The 16,779-nt window shown below is 42.4% G+C and overlaps 1 protein-coding gene across 2 annotated transcripts in view; it reads left to right on the top strand.

Moving 5' to 3' along the window:
* The window catches only part of SKP2 (S-phase kinase associated protein 2), a 29,112-nt gene that overhangs the window by 10,329 nt on the left and 2,004 nt on the right, over positions 1-16,779 (top strand). The window contains exons 3-9 of one of the 2 annotated variants that reach the window (XM_081944397.1): positions 454-565; positions 1,549-1,692; positions 4,484-4,618; positions 10,025-10,123; positions 11,622-11,749; positions 13,739-13,790; positions 14,703-14,810. In XM_081944397.1, the coding sequence (XP_081800523.1) occupies positions 454-565; positions 1,549-1,692; positions 4,484-4,618; positions 10,025-10,123; positions 11,622-11,749; positions 13,739-13,790; positions 14,703-14,810 (778 nt within the window). The remainder of the gene's footprint in view (positions 1-453; positions 566-1,548; positions 1,693-4,483; positions 4,619-10,024; positions 10,124-11,621; positions 11,750-13,738; positions 13,791-14,702; positions 14,811-16,779) is intronic. The other variant, XM_081944398.1, reaches the window with a different exon arrangement.

Genomic DNA, 16,779 nt, shown 5'->3' on the forward strand with positions numbered 1-16,779 from the left:
CTCCCTAATTGTGAATAAATTATTCCTTTTTCACTCCTCCTATATCTCATCCTGTCCAAACTAGTGGGCTTCTTATTATTGTTTTGTAGAATCTGTTAAGATGGAAATGAGCATCATTAATGGTGGTTCAAATTTCTTATCCATCGTTTTTAGTAGTAGAATGACCCACACAATTATGTGCCAAGTACATACTTTGCTGAAAGGAGGAAATACAGTGTTCTCCATGAGTTGGAAAAGTCCAGCTGCATTTCCAGTGCAAAAGATGCCGGAAAAATTTGGTTATCAGCCAATGAACCAGTTAAAGCATTCTCAGCCTTGGCAGCTTTAACATACATGGACGTCATTTTTCAGAATTCCACTCCAGAATGTGGAAGTCCGCACATCTTGAAGCATAAAGCTTGAAAAACACTCAGTTAAACCTTCATAATAATTCTTTCCTTTCATCCCCAAAAGGTATTTCTTGGGATACTTTGCCAGATGAATTGCTGTTGGGAATCTTTTGCTGTCTAAACTTGACCGATTTGCTGAAAGTTTCCCAGGTTTGCCGGAGATGGCATCGCCTTTCGTAAGTGGCTGTCGATTTCTAAATAAAAGTGTATATATAAATATATAAAAGCTAGCACTGTCCGAAGATGTCTCCTTGGTAGTGTGGCCGGCATGACTAAACGCCAAAGGCGCACGGAACGCTGTTAACCTTCCCACCAAAGGTGGTTCCTATTTTTCTACTTGCATTTTTACATGCTTTCAAACTGCTAGATTGGCAGAAGCTGGGACAAGTAATGGAAGCTCACTCCATTACGCGGCACTAGGGATTCGAACCACCAAACTGCCGACTTTTCTGATCAACAAGCTCAGCGTCTTCGTCACTGAGCCATTGCGTCCCTATAGCATTGATATGATTTATTAATTTCAGTAGGATTTAAGTGACTTAGGAGTTTCACTTGTCATATGTGAGGCAACAAACATTCCAAAATAATAGCCCGATATTGGGATGGAATTTTAACTGCATGCTGCAGAATTGTTGTAATATTTTCCATCTAAGATCTGAACAGATTTATCACTTTGGCTCTTTGTTTTTAATAGTATCATCTTTATTATCATTGTACAAAATAAATACAACAAAATTGGTTTTAACCTCACTGGTGCAAAATTATAGTGGAAACAAACTCCACTGTGACACCAGGAGCTCAAAGTTGCAGCGTCTATTTTGGAATAGATGAAAATTAAATGAAGTTCTGGGCAGATTTTGCCCAACGCACATAATATTTATTCATTTTTCATAGTATCAATACTTCTTGACACCATTGTTTCCCATATACAGTATGTATAAACATATATAGGCACAGTATGTCAACTTACAACCACAACTGCGACCAGAGCTTGCATTGGTAAGCAAGGTGATTAAGTTAATCGTGGCTGATTTTTATGATTTTTTTATGAGTATTGTGTAATAATATGCTCAGGACAACCTCAATTATGCTAAAATTTTGCTCCAATTGCTGTTAAATTAATTTCCTCCGCCCCCCTTTTTCTTCTTCTTCTTTTAAGGCTTGATGAGTCGCTTTGGCAAAGTCTTGATCTTGCAGGTAAAAATCTTTTGCCAGGAGTGATTGGCCAATTGTTGCCCTTGGGAGTGATGGCTTTCCGCTGTCCAAGGTCTTGCATCGCGACACCTTTGTTTAAAACAAGCAGGTAAATGCCGCACTAAAATGAGACGATACCCTTTAATTTTGCAGTTTTGTTCCTGTCTGTCTACTAATATGCTGTTGTATGTTTTGCAAAAAGAAAGAAACACTTTTCAAGTGAATTGGGAAATTTGGTCAACTGACCTAGACTTTGGCACTAGACATCAGTGCAGTGCGATGTGTGAATAGACAATCCTTTTTGGCTGAGAGCAAAAAATGCTTACTCTGGTAGAGTTGTTTGCTGAAAAGACAACAACCTGTTGTGATTGGCGTGTTTAGGCACACACACACACAAAAAAACCATTGATGCTATAGACAAGTGATGGCTAATCTTTTCTGGGCCGAGTGCCCCAAATGCAATGCACGCCCGAACCCCCAAAAGGCAATGCATGCGCAGCAGAGACCCAACAACTAACTGGTCAGTGGAAGGCCAGTGCGCATGTGTGGTGGACCTGAACTGGGGCGATGGCTCATGTGCCCACAGAGAGTGTGCTGCGTGCCACCTGTGGCACGCATACCATAGGTTTGCCATCACGGCTATAGACTGATGCTTTGTTTTGGACCGTCTAGCTTTCATATATACAGCGAATCTTGGATTTATGACCCTGATTGGGCGCAGAATTATGGTTGTAAATCATTGCAGTCATAAGTTGGGGCACCCATTGACTAGAAGTAATTTTCTGTTTTTTTTTTTCCGTGGTGGACATTTAAAAAATGCCTGAGTTGTTAAGTGGACACCATGGTCATTAAGTGAAATCATTCATTTGAATAGGTGTTTTTGTTGGAAACTGGAAAGAAACATTGCGAAGCACAGTCGTGTCATTATGGAACTTAAAGCGGACTGCCCTGATATGCAATCACGTGATGGAGGAAGGGTGGAGCAACTATTTATGACAGCTGGGAGGGAGGTTCTTTACAAGCCATAAAGCACCCATTCTCTCACCATCGTAACTTTGAACTGTCATAGAATGACTGATCATAAAGTGAGGACTGCCTGTAATTGGTTTTTAATAAAATAAACTTTTTAAAAAGTCATGTTTGGGGTCACCCTGGTGTCTGGATAGCTTGTTGTCTTCTACTTGGATGATACGTGTTGGGCTTCATTATGGAATCTCAATTCAGATCACAACCTTCTATGTAGCTTTGAGAAAATGATTGGCTAGATTCCTTCCTTCCTTCCTGCCTTCCTTCCTTCCTTCCTTCCTTCCTTCCTTCCTTCCTTCCTTCCTTCCTTCCGCCACTACATGGTTCATAATCATCACAGGCAATAAATAAAATGCCCATGGTATATATATAAAATGCTAATAGCATTGCACCCACAATTTAACAAAAACAAAACAAATTGAGTTGTATGAAGATTTTATGGGAAGCAAATACTGTATAGGCGTGCTATGTTTGATTTTGTGAATATTCAACACAATGCTTTTAAAGGTTTTGAATTAAAACAGTACAGTATTAAGATGGAAATTAGAGAGGATTTAAAGGAAGGTAATGTAAATGGTAAGGGACGCGGTGGCTCAGTGGCTAAGACGCTAAGCTTGTCGATCAGAAAAGTCAGTAGTTTGGCGGTTCGACTCCCTAGCGCCGCGTAACGGAGTGAGCTCCCGTTACTTGTCCCAGCTTCTGCCAACCTAGCAGTTCAAAAGCACATAAAAATGCAAGTGGAAAAATAGGGACCACCTTTGGTGGGAAGGTAACAGTTCCATGCGCCTTCGGCGTTCAGTCATGCCGGCCATATGACCATGGAAACAGCTTCAGACAGCGCTGGCTCTTCAGCTTTGAAACAGAGATGAGCACCACCCCCTGGAGTCAGGAACGACTAGCACATATGTGCGAGGGGAACCTTTACCTTTTAATGTAAAAGGTGCAGGGACTTGAGGCTGTATCCTATGAGGAACTTGGGAGTTTTGGAATAAAGAAAGTATGGTAGTCATGATAGTCTTAAGTATATAAAACTGCAGAAAAGATAGTGAGAGCTCTTTTCCATGACCAGAGGAAATAGGTCCAAAAATAACGAGTATAAGTTTTACCTTCCTAGAGTTTGTTTCATTATAGCCTTAAAAAATGTCTTGACCAAAGTCTCTGTCCAACAGTAAATTATCTTCCTATCTGGACTGTAGATTCTCACAGATGGTTTCATTGGTTTCTTTCCACATTGCAAAAAATACCCTGGATTAGTCCTCAATTACAATCATTCTTTAAATGGCTAAAGTTAACGGTACTTAACGGTTTTCACGCTTATTATCGATGCAGCATCCCTACAGTTACATGATCAAATGTCGGGAGCTTGGCAGCCAGCATGTATTTACAATGGTTACAGTGTCTCGGGGTCCTGGGGTCGTCCTTTGTAATTCTAAGGCAGGGGTCTCCAACCTTGGCAACTTTAAGACTTATGGACTTCAACACCCAGAATTCCTCAGCTGAGTTGAAGTCCACCAGTCTTAAAGTTCCAAAGCTGGAGACCCCTGCTCTAAGGAGTTTCTGACAAGCAAAGTGAACCTGGGAAGCCAGAGTCACTTAATGTGCAAAAATGATTCACTTAACAACTGCAGTGGTTCTCTTAACAACCATGTCAAAAAGGTTGCAAGGTCACAACTCACTTAACTGTTGCTTTGCTTAGCAATGGAAATTTTGGGCTGAATTGCACTGGTACCTTGAGGACCGCCTGTTCATGATTGTTATGGTTTCCTTAAACTACATAATTCAACGATTCTATGATTTTGCTAGTACTGGTTTTTTTTTTTAAAGAATTGTATTCCGCTGTTTTCCTCACACTCTTGCTTGTTTCTTCTTTTTAGGGCTCTTTGTGTGCAACATCTGGATTTATCGAATTGTACAATAAATGTTATAGATCTCGAAGTTATCCTTGATAGATGCCAGAGTCTGCAGAATCTCAGCTTGGAAGGTCTCGTACTTTCTTCTGGTATAGTTAGGTGAGCAATTAAGAATGTGTTAATTTTTGATGCTGCCTTCAGGAAGAGAAAGTCGTAACAAATCCTTGACAAAGTCCTTACCCGGTTCACACACCTGGAGTTCCTGTGTTGGTGGATCCTCATTGTTTTGATTGCTACGATTGTATTTCTATGGGCTGTTATCCTTTATAATTAGGTTCCCAATGTTTCTAACTTTGCAGACTGGCGGGGGTGGGGTGGGTGGGGTGGGGAGGGCATGGTGAGGATGGGTACTCACCGGCTGTTTCCATGGCCTGGCTGAAAACCCCTCATAGTCCACTAATGGGCTGTCGCCAACAGGTTAGGGACCCCCTACTTTATTGTGCTTTGCTGTGTTTTTCTTTTAACTTGTATTTGGGATGTTGTAAGTTTTCCAGAGTTTTTGGAAGTGGGCTGGTTATTATAAATACTGTATTTATCCCACAATTAAAGTACCATATTTTTTGGAGTATAAGATACTCCAAAGTATAAGAAACACTTGGCAGTTGGAGAGGAAAACAAGAAGAAAAAAATCTGCCTCTGCCGCCCAGCAATTTGCCTCCTTGCAGCAAACAGCCCTTTTCAGTTTCAGTACAGCCTGATTAGCACAAGCAGCTGATAGTTGGATCGGCCTCCTGACAATCAGCTGTTTCGGGCTGCAGGGATTGCTATAGGCCAGTGGTGGGCAACCTTTTTTTTCAACTGAGCCAAATCTCGCCAAAACCACGATTGAAATTTATTTTGAGAGCCACATTTTTAAAACCGAAAATACATAGGATGGTACACTGTTTTTAGTTTCAGTAAGTTTTTATTGAGAATATTCTGCATGCAAGTATCCACATAGGTCGGGAGGATACAAATAACACAACTAATAAAACAAAAACTTTAGAACAATATTATTTATCGATAACATTAAATTCCGTAAAATTTGCCTTACAATGTAGAGAAAATTACATCCTGACAATGACTGACAAAGTCACAACCACTAATGTGAACATTGGCCTTGCATTTCCTTGGATAGTTTGAGTAAGTCAGGTTTGTATGTTGTTGTTTTTAATTTCATCTCTCTCTCCCACTTTCTTTCTTTTTTTCTTTTTCTTTCTCTCTCTCTCTCTGGCTCTTTGTCTCTCTCTCCCTCCCTCCCTCTCTGTCTCCCTCTGTCATTTTCTCTGGGTGTCTATCTGTCTGTCTCTCTCTCTGTATCTCTGTCTCTCTCTCCTCCTTCCCCCATCTCTGTCACTCTGTGTGTGTGTCTGTCTGTCTGTCTCTCACTCACTCTGTGTGTGTGTCTGTCTCTGTCTCTCCCTCTGTCTCTCTCCCCTCCCTTCCTCTCTCTCTGTCACTCTGTGTATGTGGGTGTGTCTGTCTCACTCATTCACTTAATCACTCACTCACTCTGTGTGTGTCTCTCTCTCTGTCTATCTTTCTCTCCCTCCCACCCCCTCTCTGTCTCTCTCTGTCTGTGTGTGTGTGTATGTGTGTGTCTGTCAGTCTCTCTCTGATTCCCTCCCTCACTTCTTCTCTCTGTTCCTCTCTCTGTCTGTCTGTCTCACTCACACACACACACACACACACACTGTGGTCACCTTGTTGAGTGTTCCAATCACATTTGAAACACTCAACAACTGGCCTGCATTTATGGTATTTTGCAGCATTCTGCAGTCATAGGACCAAGGCTGTAATTTTCTGAGCTGTGCGCGCGCGCCTGTTTTCCACGGCGTAGAGCAGCGGCGAGATTCTGCATGGCGAGCGATGATTCCGGGGGCCATCCGGGAAGATGAGGAACACGAGGGGGGACCCTGCCCCCCCACTGATGGCCTCCGGAATCATCGCTCGCCGCTGCTCCACGCCGTAGAAAACAGGGGCGCATGCATAGCTCAGAAAATTACAGCCTTGGAGACTTCATAACGGCGGGAACTTGTTGTCACTCACCCGGGCTTTTGCAGAAGCTTCCCTCCGAAGCGTTCCGAGGAGGGAGGGGAGCGGGCGCCCGGCACACAGAAGAGCCGCATTAAAGAGTGTAAAGAGCCGCATGTGGCTCGCGAGCCGCGGCTTGCCGACCACTGCTATAGGCTATTGCCGCCTCCGTGTGCCCCATTTTCCACCCATTCTGGGTGGCGGGAATCAGAATGGGCGGAAAATGGGGCATGCGGAGCCGAAAACGGGGCCTGCAGAGGCCAGAAATGGGATGCAGAGGCAGAAAATGGGGCACACGGAGGAGGCAATAGAAATCCTGCAGCCTGAAACAGCTGATGGTCGGGAGGCCGATCCAAATGGCAATCAGCTGCTTGTGCTAATCAGGCTGTGCTGAAGCTGAAACAGGCAGTTTGCTGTTTGCTGCAAGGAGGCAAATTGCTGGGAGGCAGAGGCCAAAGTGTGGGGGCCAGCGGGTTGGTGGGGCTACATTCGGTGTATAAGATGCACCCAAATTTTCACCTCTTTTGGGGGTGGAGTGCATCTTATACTCCAAAAAAATACGGTAATAATAACAACAACATAAGGTGTAGGAATGCAAGAGCAGGCTCAAAAGTATTGCAGATTCACCGAACTATTGAAGATCCTGTGCCCCTCAGCTGTAGATCACAGGAAGTATTGTGTTTACCTTCTCATTGGTTGATTTCCTTCCCCTTTTATCAGTGATAAAAAATGTAAGAAATAAAATAGTCCACAACTCAGTTGCAGAATCAAATACTAAACAATTTTGCATACAGGTAGTCCTTGCTTAATGACCTCAGTTGGGACTGGCAACTCTTATGACCAAGTGACTGCTTTTCTGTCTGTAGCCTGTGCCAAAAGAGCTTTATGGAATCCTTTCTTCTACCTCCATTACTTCCTTTCCCTTCTCTGTAGAATTGATCTGTCCATTCATCAACTTAACAAACTTTTTAGTAGTAGATCAAGAGGCAACATTTTAAAATTTTCTGTTTATTTTAAAGGTAAGAACATAAAAGGCAATCTTATACCTGACTTTCTGTTTTTTCATTCAGCAAGGGAAGGCCTCTTTTAAGATAATATCTGCCGGCATGAATTATATTACTTTTATTGACGTGAAGAGGTATGTAGGGTCAGTCAGTTGAGTAACTGAACTTCTAGTGAAATTGATCTTAGGAATCCTTCATAATTGCATCATGTTTAAAAATTCAGACTAAATCTGGTTTGGCGTTCCTTTGTAATACATAACTTCTTTCTCCCTCGTTTCTTGCTTAAGGTTTAAGTCTTTGCTCAGTTTTTTTGCTTCATTACATTGGTGTTGATTTTGAAGCTGTAGGATTTTTAGAATTATTTTTGTGATTTGTGTTTTATTTTAGCTCTCCAGAACTTTCCTTCTCTGCCTCTTCCATATAAAGCAGCGGTCCCCCAACCCCTGAACTGGTCCATGGCCCATTGGCAAGTGGCGGGCAAAGCTTCATTTGCATACATGTGAGAGCTAGGTTGCGTGTGTAAAACCATCCCCTCCTCCCGGGCACTAGACATGGATAAAATCTCATTCTTCTTCCCAACAGCTATTCTATTTTATTAATTTTACTAACTGCTTTATTTTGTGAAGAGCAGTATGTACATTAAATAAATATTATACAATAGCAGAGTTGGAAGAGACCTTGGAGGTCTTCTAGTCCAACCCCCTGCCTAGGCAGGAAACCCTATACCAGTGATGGCAAACCTATGGCACGCGTGCCACAGGTGGCACATGGAGCCATTTGTCAGGGCACGCGAGGCGCTGCCCTGTCAGCTGGCCAGCACGCATACACATGCTGGCCAGCTGAGTTCACCTTTTTAAAAGCCATTTTTCGCCCTCCCCAGGCTCCAGAGGCTTTATAGGAGCCTGGGAAGGGCGAAAAGAGCCTCCCCTGCCCTCCCAGAGGGCCTCCGGAGGCTTCAGGGACCATCCGGAGGCTTCCCTGACGCCTTCGAGCAAACCGGAAGTGACTCCGGGGGGGTGAGGGAGGCTCTTTTTGCCCTCCCCAGGCTCCTATAAAGCCTCTGGAGCCTGGGAAGGGTGAAAAAAACATGTAAAAATGGGGGGGTCGCGCATTGTGCGCGCATGCGGACTGGGGTGGGGTCATGTGTTGCATTATGGGTGCGGCACGCCCGCACACAACCCCCCTGCGCTCCCCCCACTTGTGGCACGCGAGCCAAAAAAGGTTCGCCATCGCTGCCCTATACCGTTTCAGACAAATAGCTATCCAACATCTTCTTAAAGACTTCCAGTGTTGGGGCATTCACAACTTCTGGAGGCAAGCTGTTCCACTGATTAATTGTTCTAACTGTCAGGAAATTTCTCCTCAGTTCTAAGTTCTTCAATTCTTTCCTAGATTAGTTTCCACCCATTGCTTCTTGTTCTACCCTCAGGTGCCTTGGAGAATAGTTTGACTCCCTCTTCTTTGTGGCAACCTCTGAGATATTGGAACACTGCTATCATGTCTCCCCTAGTCCTTCTTTCTCTTAAGCTAGACATACCCAGTTCCTGCAACCGTTCTTCATATGTTTTAGTCTCCAGTCCCCTAATCATCTTTGTTGCTCTTCTCTGCACTCTTTCTAGAGTCTCCACATCTTTTCTACATCGTGGCAACCAAAACTGAATGCAGTATTCCAAGTGTGGCCTTACCAAGGCATTATAAAGTGGTATTAACACTTCACGTGATCTTGATTCTATCCCTCTGTTGATGCAGCCTAGAACCATAGTGGCTTTTTGGGCAGCTGCTGCACACTGCTGGCTCATATTTGAATGGTTGTCCACTAGAACTCCAAGATCCCTCTCACAGTTTCTACTATTGAGCAAGGTACCACCTATACCAGCAATGGCGAAACTTTTTTGGCCATAAGGGGGGGGAGCGCAGGGGGGTCGTGCGCGGGCGTGCCACAACTATAATGCAATGCACGACCTCCCCCCCCAGTGCGCTTTATAGGAGCCTGGGGAGGGCGAAAAAAGCCTCCCCCGCCCCCCAGAGGCCCTCCGGAGGTTTTAGGGACTGAAGTCTCCGGAGGGCTTAAACAGACCCTACGAACAAACCGGATGTCCGTTCCCGAACTTCCGGTTTGCCCATAGGTCCGGTGTTTTGGCGGGGGGAGGCCCTTTTCACCCTCCCCAGGCTCCTATATAGCCTCTGGAGCCTGGGGAAAGCGAAAAATGTCTTTTAAAAAGCTGAACACAGCTGGCCAGTGCGTGCATGTGCACTGGCCAGCTGAGGCATTGCCCTGACAAAAGGGACTGTGTGCCACCTGTGGCACGTGTGCCATAGGTTTGCCGTCCCGGACCTATACTGTACCCATGCATTTTGTGTTTGCCTAAATGTAGAACCTTATTCAGCAAATTCATAACCAGTTTGACACGCTAAAAATAGTTTGGCTCCTGATGTTAGAACAGATCAATTTAGCAGTATTTAAACACTCTATTTTTTCCTCTTTTAGAAGTATAGCACAAAACCCCAACTTGGTCCGGCTCAACTTATCTGGATGTTCTGGATTCTCTGCAGATACCGTGGAAGTGTTGTTGAAAAGCTGTGTGAGGTAATATTACTTACATGAGATATTACATTGAATTTAGCACTAGTGTTAAACATTCCAAACGGGATTTGTTGATAGAAACTCTAATAACAATCCAGAGTTCAGATTAGAGGGACAAGTTGCTGTGGGTTTGAGTAGTCATCTAGGCATTCACACGTTAAGTTGTGCACAGATGCAAGAAACTCATAAATATGATGCATAACAAAAAATATCTTGGAATGAAAAGAAAGGCACAAGTAGCTAGGTGTGGATGATGTGTAAGGGAGGTCATAGATTGAGTTGTATCATTTTTACACCATTGTACCAAATGGGATGGCTGTGGAATTTCCTCTAGGATATTTGTCGATTTTTATGTTTTCTGCAGACCTGGTGCTGTTTTCCCTCTTGGCCAAAGGATTCCCAAAACCTCACAATAGATTTCAGGGACAGTAGTAGAAATAAAATATTTAAAAATCCACCATAGGCCAGTTCTGCTAGTAGAAATGCTGTTATGGAGAACACCAAATGCTATACATAAGAACCGGGTTCACATATCTTGCTAATCTGTAGTATTTGTTTGAATTTAGTTTAGCATGTACCGTATTTTTCAGAGTATAAGACACACCTTTTTCCCTCAAAAAAGAGGCTGAAAATCTGGGTGCGTCTTATACATTGAATACAGCATTTTTTGCCTCCCGAAACCCTGCCCCCTTCACCAAAATGGCCGTCATAGCTTTTAGAAGGCTTTCAGAGAGCTCTTGGGGGCTGGGGAGGGCAGGAACGGCCCATTTTATGCCCCCACCCACCCCCAGCAGCACTCTACGAGCTTCCTAAAGGTTATACATGCCCTTTTTTGCTCGTTTTGCCCCTACCCACAAGGAGCACTCTATAAGCCTTCCAAAGGCAATGCCTGGCCTTTTTTGGGGAAAAACAGCCGTTTTTGTGAAAAATGGGCTGTTTTGGGGAGGTTTTCAGAGTGCAAAAACTTTTTAAAAAAATTTTCCTCTTCAAAACCTTGCTGCGTCTTATACTCCAGTGCGTCTTATACTCTGAAAAATACGGTAATATGAACCTAGTTGTTGTAGGATGCAGCCACAATTCAGTTAGTGAAGCCAGCATTCTGGTTTAACAAAGCTACATTAAATTATGCCTTAGCATTAAACATTAAACTATGGCTTAGCACAGTGAGTGAGCCTAAGTAATGTGTTTGTGTGCTTGATTTTTCTTTTTCAGTTTTAAATCTACTGGCCTTCAGTGCCATGGTATGTTTTGTTGTATAAAAAATTAAATGAAGGTGAAACATGTTTGAATTTCAAATTAGAAGACTGAAAGTAGTATTTTTTATACTATTTTATTTTATTTTTATACAATTTTGAGATATTTTGATGCTGTCAAAACTCTCACTTGATATGCGTTAATCAAATTTATATAGCTGTCCATCTCATGAGAAGTGATTTTGGGTGGCATACAATAATTGGTAGATAACTTTTAGAATGTATTTTCCTTGTCAATTTATACATAGGTTAGAAGAATTGAATCTAGGCTGGTGTGACTTCACAGCTGAGCATTTGAAGATAGTAGTCAGTCATGTTCCTCCCAATCTATTGCAACTGAACCTTAGTGGATACAGGCAGAATCTCCTGATCCCAGGTGAGTTTTGTTTTGAAACAGTTTTTCCACGTAACCTACTATTCCTCAAGTGATAATTGGAGGGGGAGGTTGTTTTCCATTGTAATTGAACAGTAGTTGGATTACATACCCAATTTTCTCCTTAAAATGTTAAAGCCACCCGGTAAAAAAATCTTAATATGCTTTTTGTACTGTGGTTTCTTGACATGCCTCTCAAAGCCTGGTATAGCGCTCGAGCCAACAAAATTTTCAGAATCTGAACCTGTGCCGAGACTGCTTTAATCCAGCTTCTACCACATTCAGAATAAATACTGTGGTTTACTTTTGGATGCCCACACATACCGTGCTGATAACAATACAATCTCCCATGTTCTTGGGAAAAATGTGGTGCATATGAAGGCCAGCTAATAGCAACTGTGATTTCCAATTTTTGTGTATATAATACGTTCACTTGAACTCAATCATATTCAATCATATTGATAAAATCATCATCAGTCAATTGCAAAAGGCAGTTTTACTTGGAATATTTTACAGCCTTTTACAGTACCTTTTAACAGCATTAAACAACATTTGTCTTCCCCCTTGGGAAGGACTTGATAAGGAGACAAAAATGCAAAACTCAGTCTTAAGTATCTCTGTGGGCACGCGAGCTGTCGCCCCAGCTCAGCTCTGCCACGCATGCGCCTCCCGCCAGCCAGCTGGTCTTTGGGTCTCTGCCGTGTATGCACAGGGGGGGGGCATGCGGGGTGGCGCTCGTACATGCGGGGGGCATGCACATGCACGGAGGCCATGCACGCATTGCATTTTGGGGGTTCGGGCGTGCTTTGGGCACTCGGTCCGGAAAAGATTAGCCAACACTGTTCTAGAGAGTCCAAGTATGCAGACTTGTATATGCAAAGAATAAGCTTTGTCACTGAGCTACAGTTAGAATTGCTTCGCATAAATGATTATTTGAACTGTAGCTACACCAAATTGAATGGCCCATTTGATTGTCTGCATGGGATTGTTCAGTATGGAAGAAGTGGTAGATACTTGATTAGCCTTATCATCTCATCAATACATACACAGGTGCCTGGCTCAGGCTGGGCCATTTCCCGAAAGCAGTCTGGATGACAGACTAAGTTAGGGGACCACTAAGCCCTCTGACATTACGCAGTTTACTTCCCAACTGAACTAGCCTTTTCTGAATGATTGTACGAATGGCAAATCTGTAGCATCTATAAATTCATATAGTAGGAATTAGCAGTGTTTTCAGGGGCTAGACATCATTGCATAGCGTTGCATGCTGACGTAAGAATTCTGGCAAAAAATAGTGAACTTTCATAACAGCTGGCAAGCTTGTGAAATTTTGAATCACTCGTGCATTTCTGGATAGTTCAGGCATCACCCTAAACTTTTGCAAGATAATATTGTATTGGTGCTTCCATTGCAGTAAAAATTACTGAGACTGTATACAGGTAATCCTCAGCCAACTAACATAATTGAACCCAATATTTCTGTTGCTAAGTGAAACATTTGTTAACTGAGCTTTGCCTCATTTTATGACCTTTCTTGCTGCAGTTAACTGAATCATTGAAGTTCTTTAGTAACATGGTTGTTAATGAATCTGACTTTTCTGTTGACTTTGCTTGTCAGAAGGTCGCAAAAAGGGAGCATACAACCCCACAGCACTGCAATCGTCATAAATATGAGTCAGTTGCCAAGTGTCTAAATTTTGATCACGTGACTAGGGGGATGCTGCAACAGTCATAAGTGAAAAACAATCAAGTCATTTTTTGCAGTGCCATTGTAACTTGGGTCACTAAATGAACTATTGTTAAGTCGAGGTTTATCTCTAGATGTTGTGTTTTCTAGTGTGAAAAATGTGTTAAAACTAAAGTAGCCTTTTCAAATCCTAGTAGAAAATGTACTTCTGACCAAGTAATTTATGGTATTGTTTTACGATCATATACTGGACAATGCCATTGAGAAGGTATGAATGACAGATTATATTTCACTTTTCATTTTCAGATGTTAAAACGTTACTAGAGAGATGCTCTGGTTTAGTACATTTAGATTTAAGGTAAGTGCTGCAATTGTATTTCAAAGTTTGCATCTTTGAAAGCTTTGTGCTTTTAATAAAAAACAATATGATAGATTGAATGCATCTTATGCCATATATAAGTGATAGATTAATATTGGAATAATGTCAAGGTTCCAAGTAATACCCCCATAGCAAACAGAACTCTGAGGCAGATAGATTCCTCAAAGAACAGTTTATTTGGAGATATCATATCGGCAGACTGATGAAAACCAACTCTAAATGTTCCCGCAGTTTTCACCTAAGTAAAAGTTTTCCCCTTTTCCCAAACAGTCACATGGTCCAATCAGGGTGCTGCCCAGTTGCTTGATAACTCTCCTCCTTTCTTCAGCCACCTGTTGGAATGTCCTTGGTTCCCAGGGGAAAGTATTTTGTTTTGGCTACAAACTCCAGCTATCTCTATTCCCCCCTCCCTAGCCCTCATCTTCATCGGGGCAATACTGAAGCCTCAAAATGGCCTCAGTCAGGCCAGCTTCAGTGTTAACAAGTACATTTAAGTGCCTAAATCTGTATTAAAATTATACTGTTCTGAGTTGGTCCTTCTAACTAAATTAGTCACTTTTTGTTTGGCATCTTTAGTCCAGCTGTAAATAAATCTTGCCAAACTGAAGCATCCTATTATCTACATCAAGCATATACTTTGAAGGACTATTAGGGAGGGGCTGTCTTCACCCTCTTTCTCCCACACAAAATATCTGGACTGAGCTGCCTCTGGAATTTCACTCCCTCCCTTCTGGGAATCCAGCCTATTACATTCCATCACAAGTACTTGGTGAAAGTGAACGACTTGAATATGCACATCCAGAATTAAATAAAAGATAAGTTTTGTTTTTATAAAGACACTCCATCTTAAATAAATGCAAAATAAAATTTTCTTAAATACTTGCGTTACAGTGACAGTGTTATGTTGAAGCCTGAATGCTTTGCCTACTTCCACCAACTCAGACATCTTGAGCACTTAAGTCTCAGTCGATGCTATCAAATACCTCCCACTGCTTTACTGTAAGTCATTTTTGATATCAAATTGTTTGTGCTAAAATTGAGAGCTAATCCTGCAAAAGCTAAGATTTTCAAGCTATTACAGGTGAAATGTTGTACTGCAGAGTGTTTCCCTGTGAACATAAAGGATAATTTATTGCAGTTTTGTTACAAGCTCTTTGAGTGGCCCTTTTTTATGCTTTGTGATCTGGAGTTGTTTAAAGAGACCAAATCCTGTTCTTAGTATCAACGAAGGTTTTTTTCAAAGTTTAAGACTTTGAGATCAGTTTCAGACTGCTCTTTATAAATGTTACACACTGAGTTTTCAATGTATGCCTTTGTCCGCTTTCATCCTTTGCTCGCTTATTGCATTTTAAAACATTTCATTGCTATATATTGATCCTCCTTTCAAAATGAGGACTTTAATTTCTTCTGCCATTGTCATTGACTCAGTTTCCACCAGAGGTTTCCTGAATGCCAGAAAGTATAATTGAAGGACGTTTCCCTGTTAACACAGAATGTGTAGATTGATGCTGCACAGAGCAGTTATGTCCCAGCATATTTTTATGATAGCTGTAATTCTTTATGCCTTAATTGGAAGGATACATTGGCTTGAGATTTTGGCAAAAAGGTGTGTGTGTGTGTTTGTGTGTAAGTAAATCAGCCGGAATGCCTAAGTTCCTCCCTTTGTGCATTCTAGAAATATACAACTGACAATTTCTGACCTGGAAAAGCTGGATGGGCAGGATATTTTGCATTTTTACTTTTTTGAGTGAGAAACTCAAGGATGGGGCTGTGCACACTTTGAAATGTGTACTTAGGACTGAGCACACATAAGATCCAACACTTATAGTTGGAATCATCTACAGGGTGTGCACGGCCCTACTCAAGAGTATATTTGTTATTCTTGTCCCAAAGGAGCTTTTTCAAGAAGCAGCTGGATTTTCCATTTTTTTTTTTTCTTTGAAGACATTTCGTTTCTCATCCAAGAAGCTGCTTCAGAGCTGAAGAAGCTTCTTGGATGAGAAACGAAACGTCTTCCAAGAAAAATAAAAAACAGAAAGTCCAGTTGCCTCTGGAAAAAGCACCTTTGGGACAACCATGAGCTGGATGACTGAGACTCTCCGTAGACATGTATTGTTCTTCCACTCATCAGATTGCTGACAGAAGCTAAGAGAATATTATAAAGCAGCGGTTCTCAACCTGTGGGTCGGGACCCCTTTGGGGGTCGAACGACCCTTTCACAGGGGTCGCCTAAGACCATTGGAAAACACATATTTTCGATGGTCTTAGGAATGTAGACACCAATTTTATGGTTGGGGGTCACGACAACATGAGGAACTGTATTAAAGGGTCACGGCATTGGGAAGGTTGAGAACAACTGTTATAAAGCAGATACATTGTTAGAGGGTGGGTTCCGGCCAGTACGCCCTGGTACAGATGTACCGGTGGCTGCTGGGAGCAGCAGCCCTTGTACCGGAACGGTGCTCTGGAGGGCTCACCCGCCCTCCCTCCCTCGTTCCTTACCTGTATTTAAGCCAACTGGGCTATTTGTGCATGCACGCTCAGCGTACGGCACCTGCGCAATGCTCCGCCAAGCAGCGGGAGCATCGCAGGGCGGTGGGTGCACATGCACACGCCCCCGGCCCTGTCGCAGCGTACCGGTTGCGACGGGATTCAGAACCGACCACTGGAGGACCACCTTTTAAATATCATTGTAGATAGCTTTTAAAATTATCACTTATTACGGTAAATTCCTCAAAGGTGAGGTGCAGCACATCTTTAAACTGCATAACCAAACTGGAGAATGGTGAACAGTGGTTACTGGAGTATTTTTATAGTACTGCATATATATGTATGTATGTGTATATATATATATATATTTTCTGAGGTTTTCGCGGGTGTTTGTATGTATGTCTTTGGTTGTTCGGGTTTTCTCCCGCGTAGAATTGGAAGTATCTTCACGACGTTTTGATGAAGTCTCATTCATCAT

Source organism: Natrix helvetica (assembly GCF_964273705.1).
Source record: "Natrix helvetica genome assembly, chromosome: 2".
In the NCBI taxonomy this organism is placed as follows: Eukaryota; Metazoa; Chordata; class Lepidosauria; order Squamata; family Natricidae; genus Natrix; species Natrix helvetica.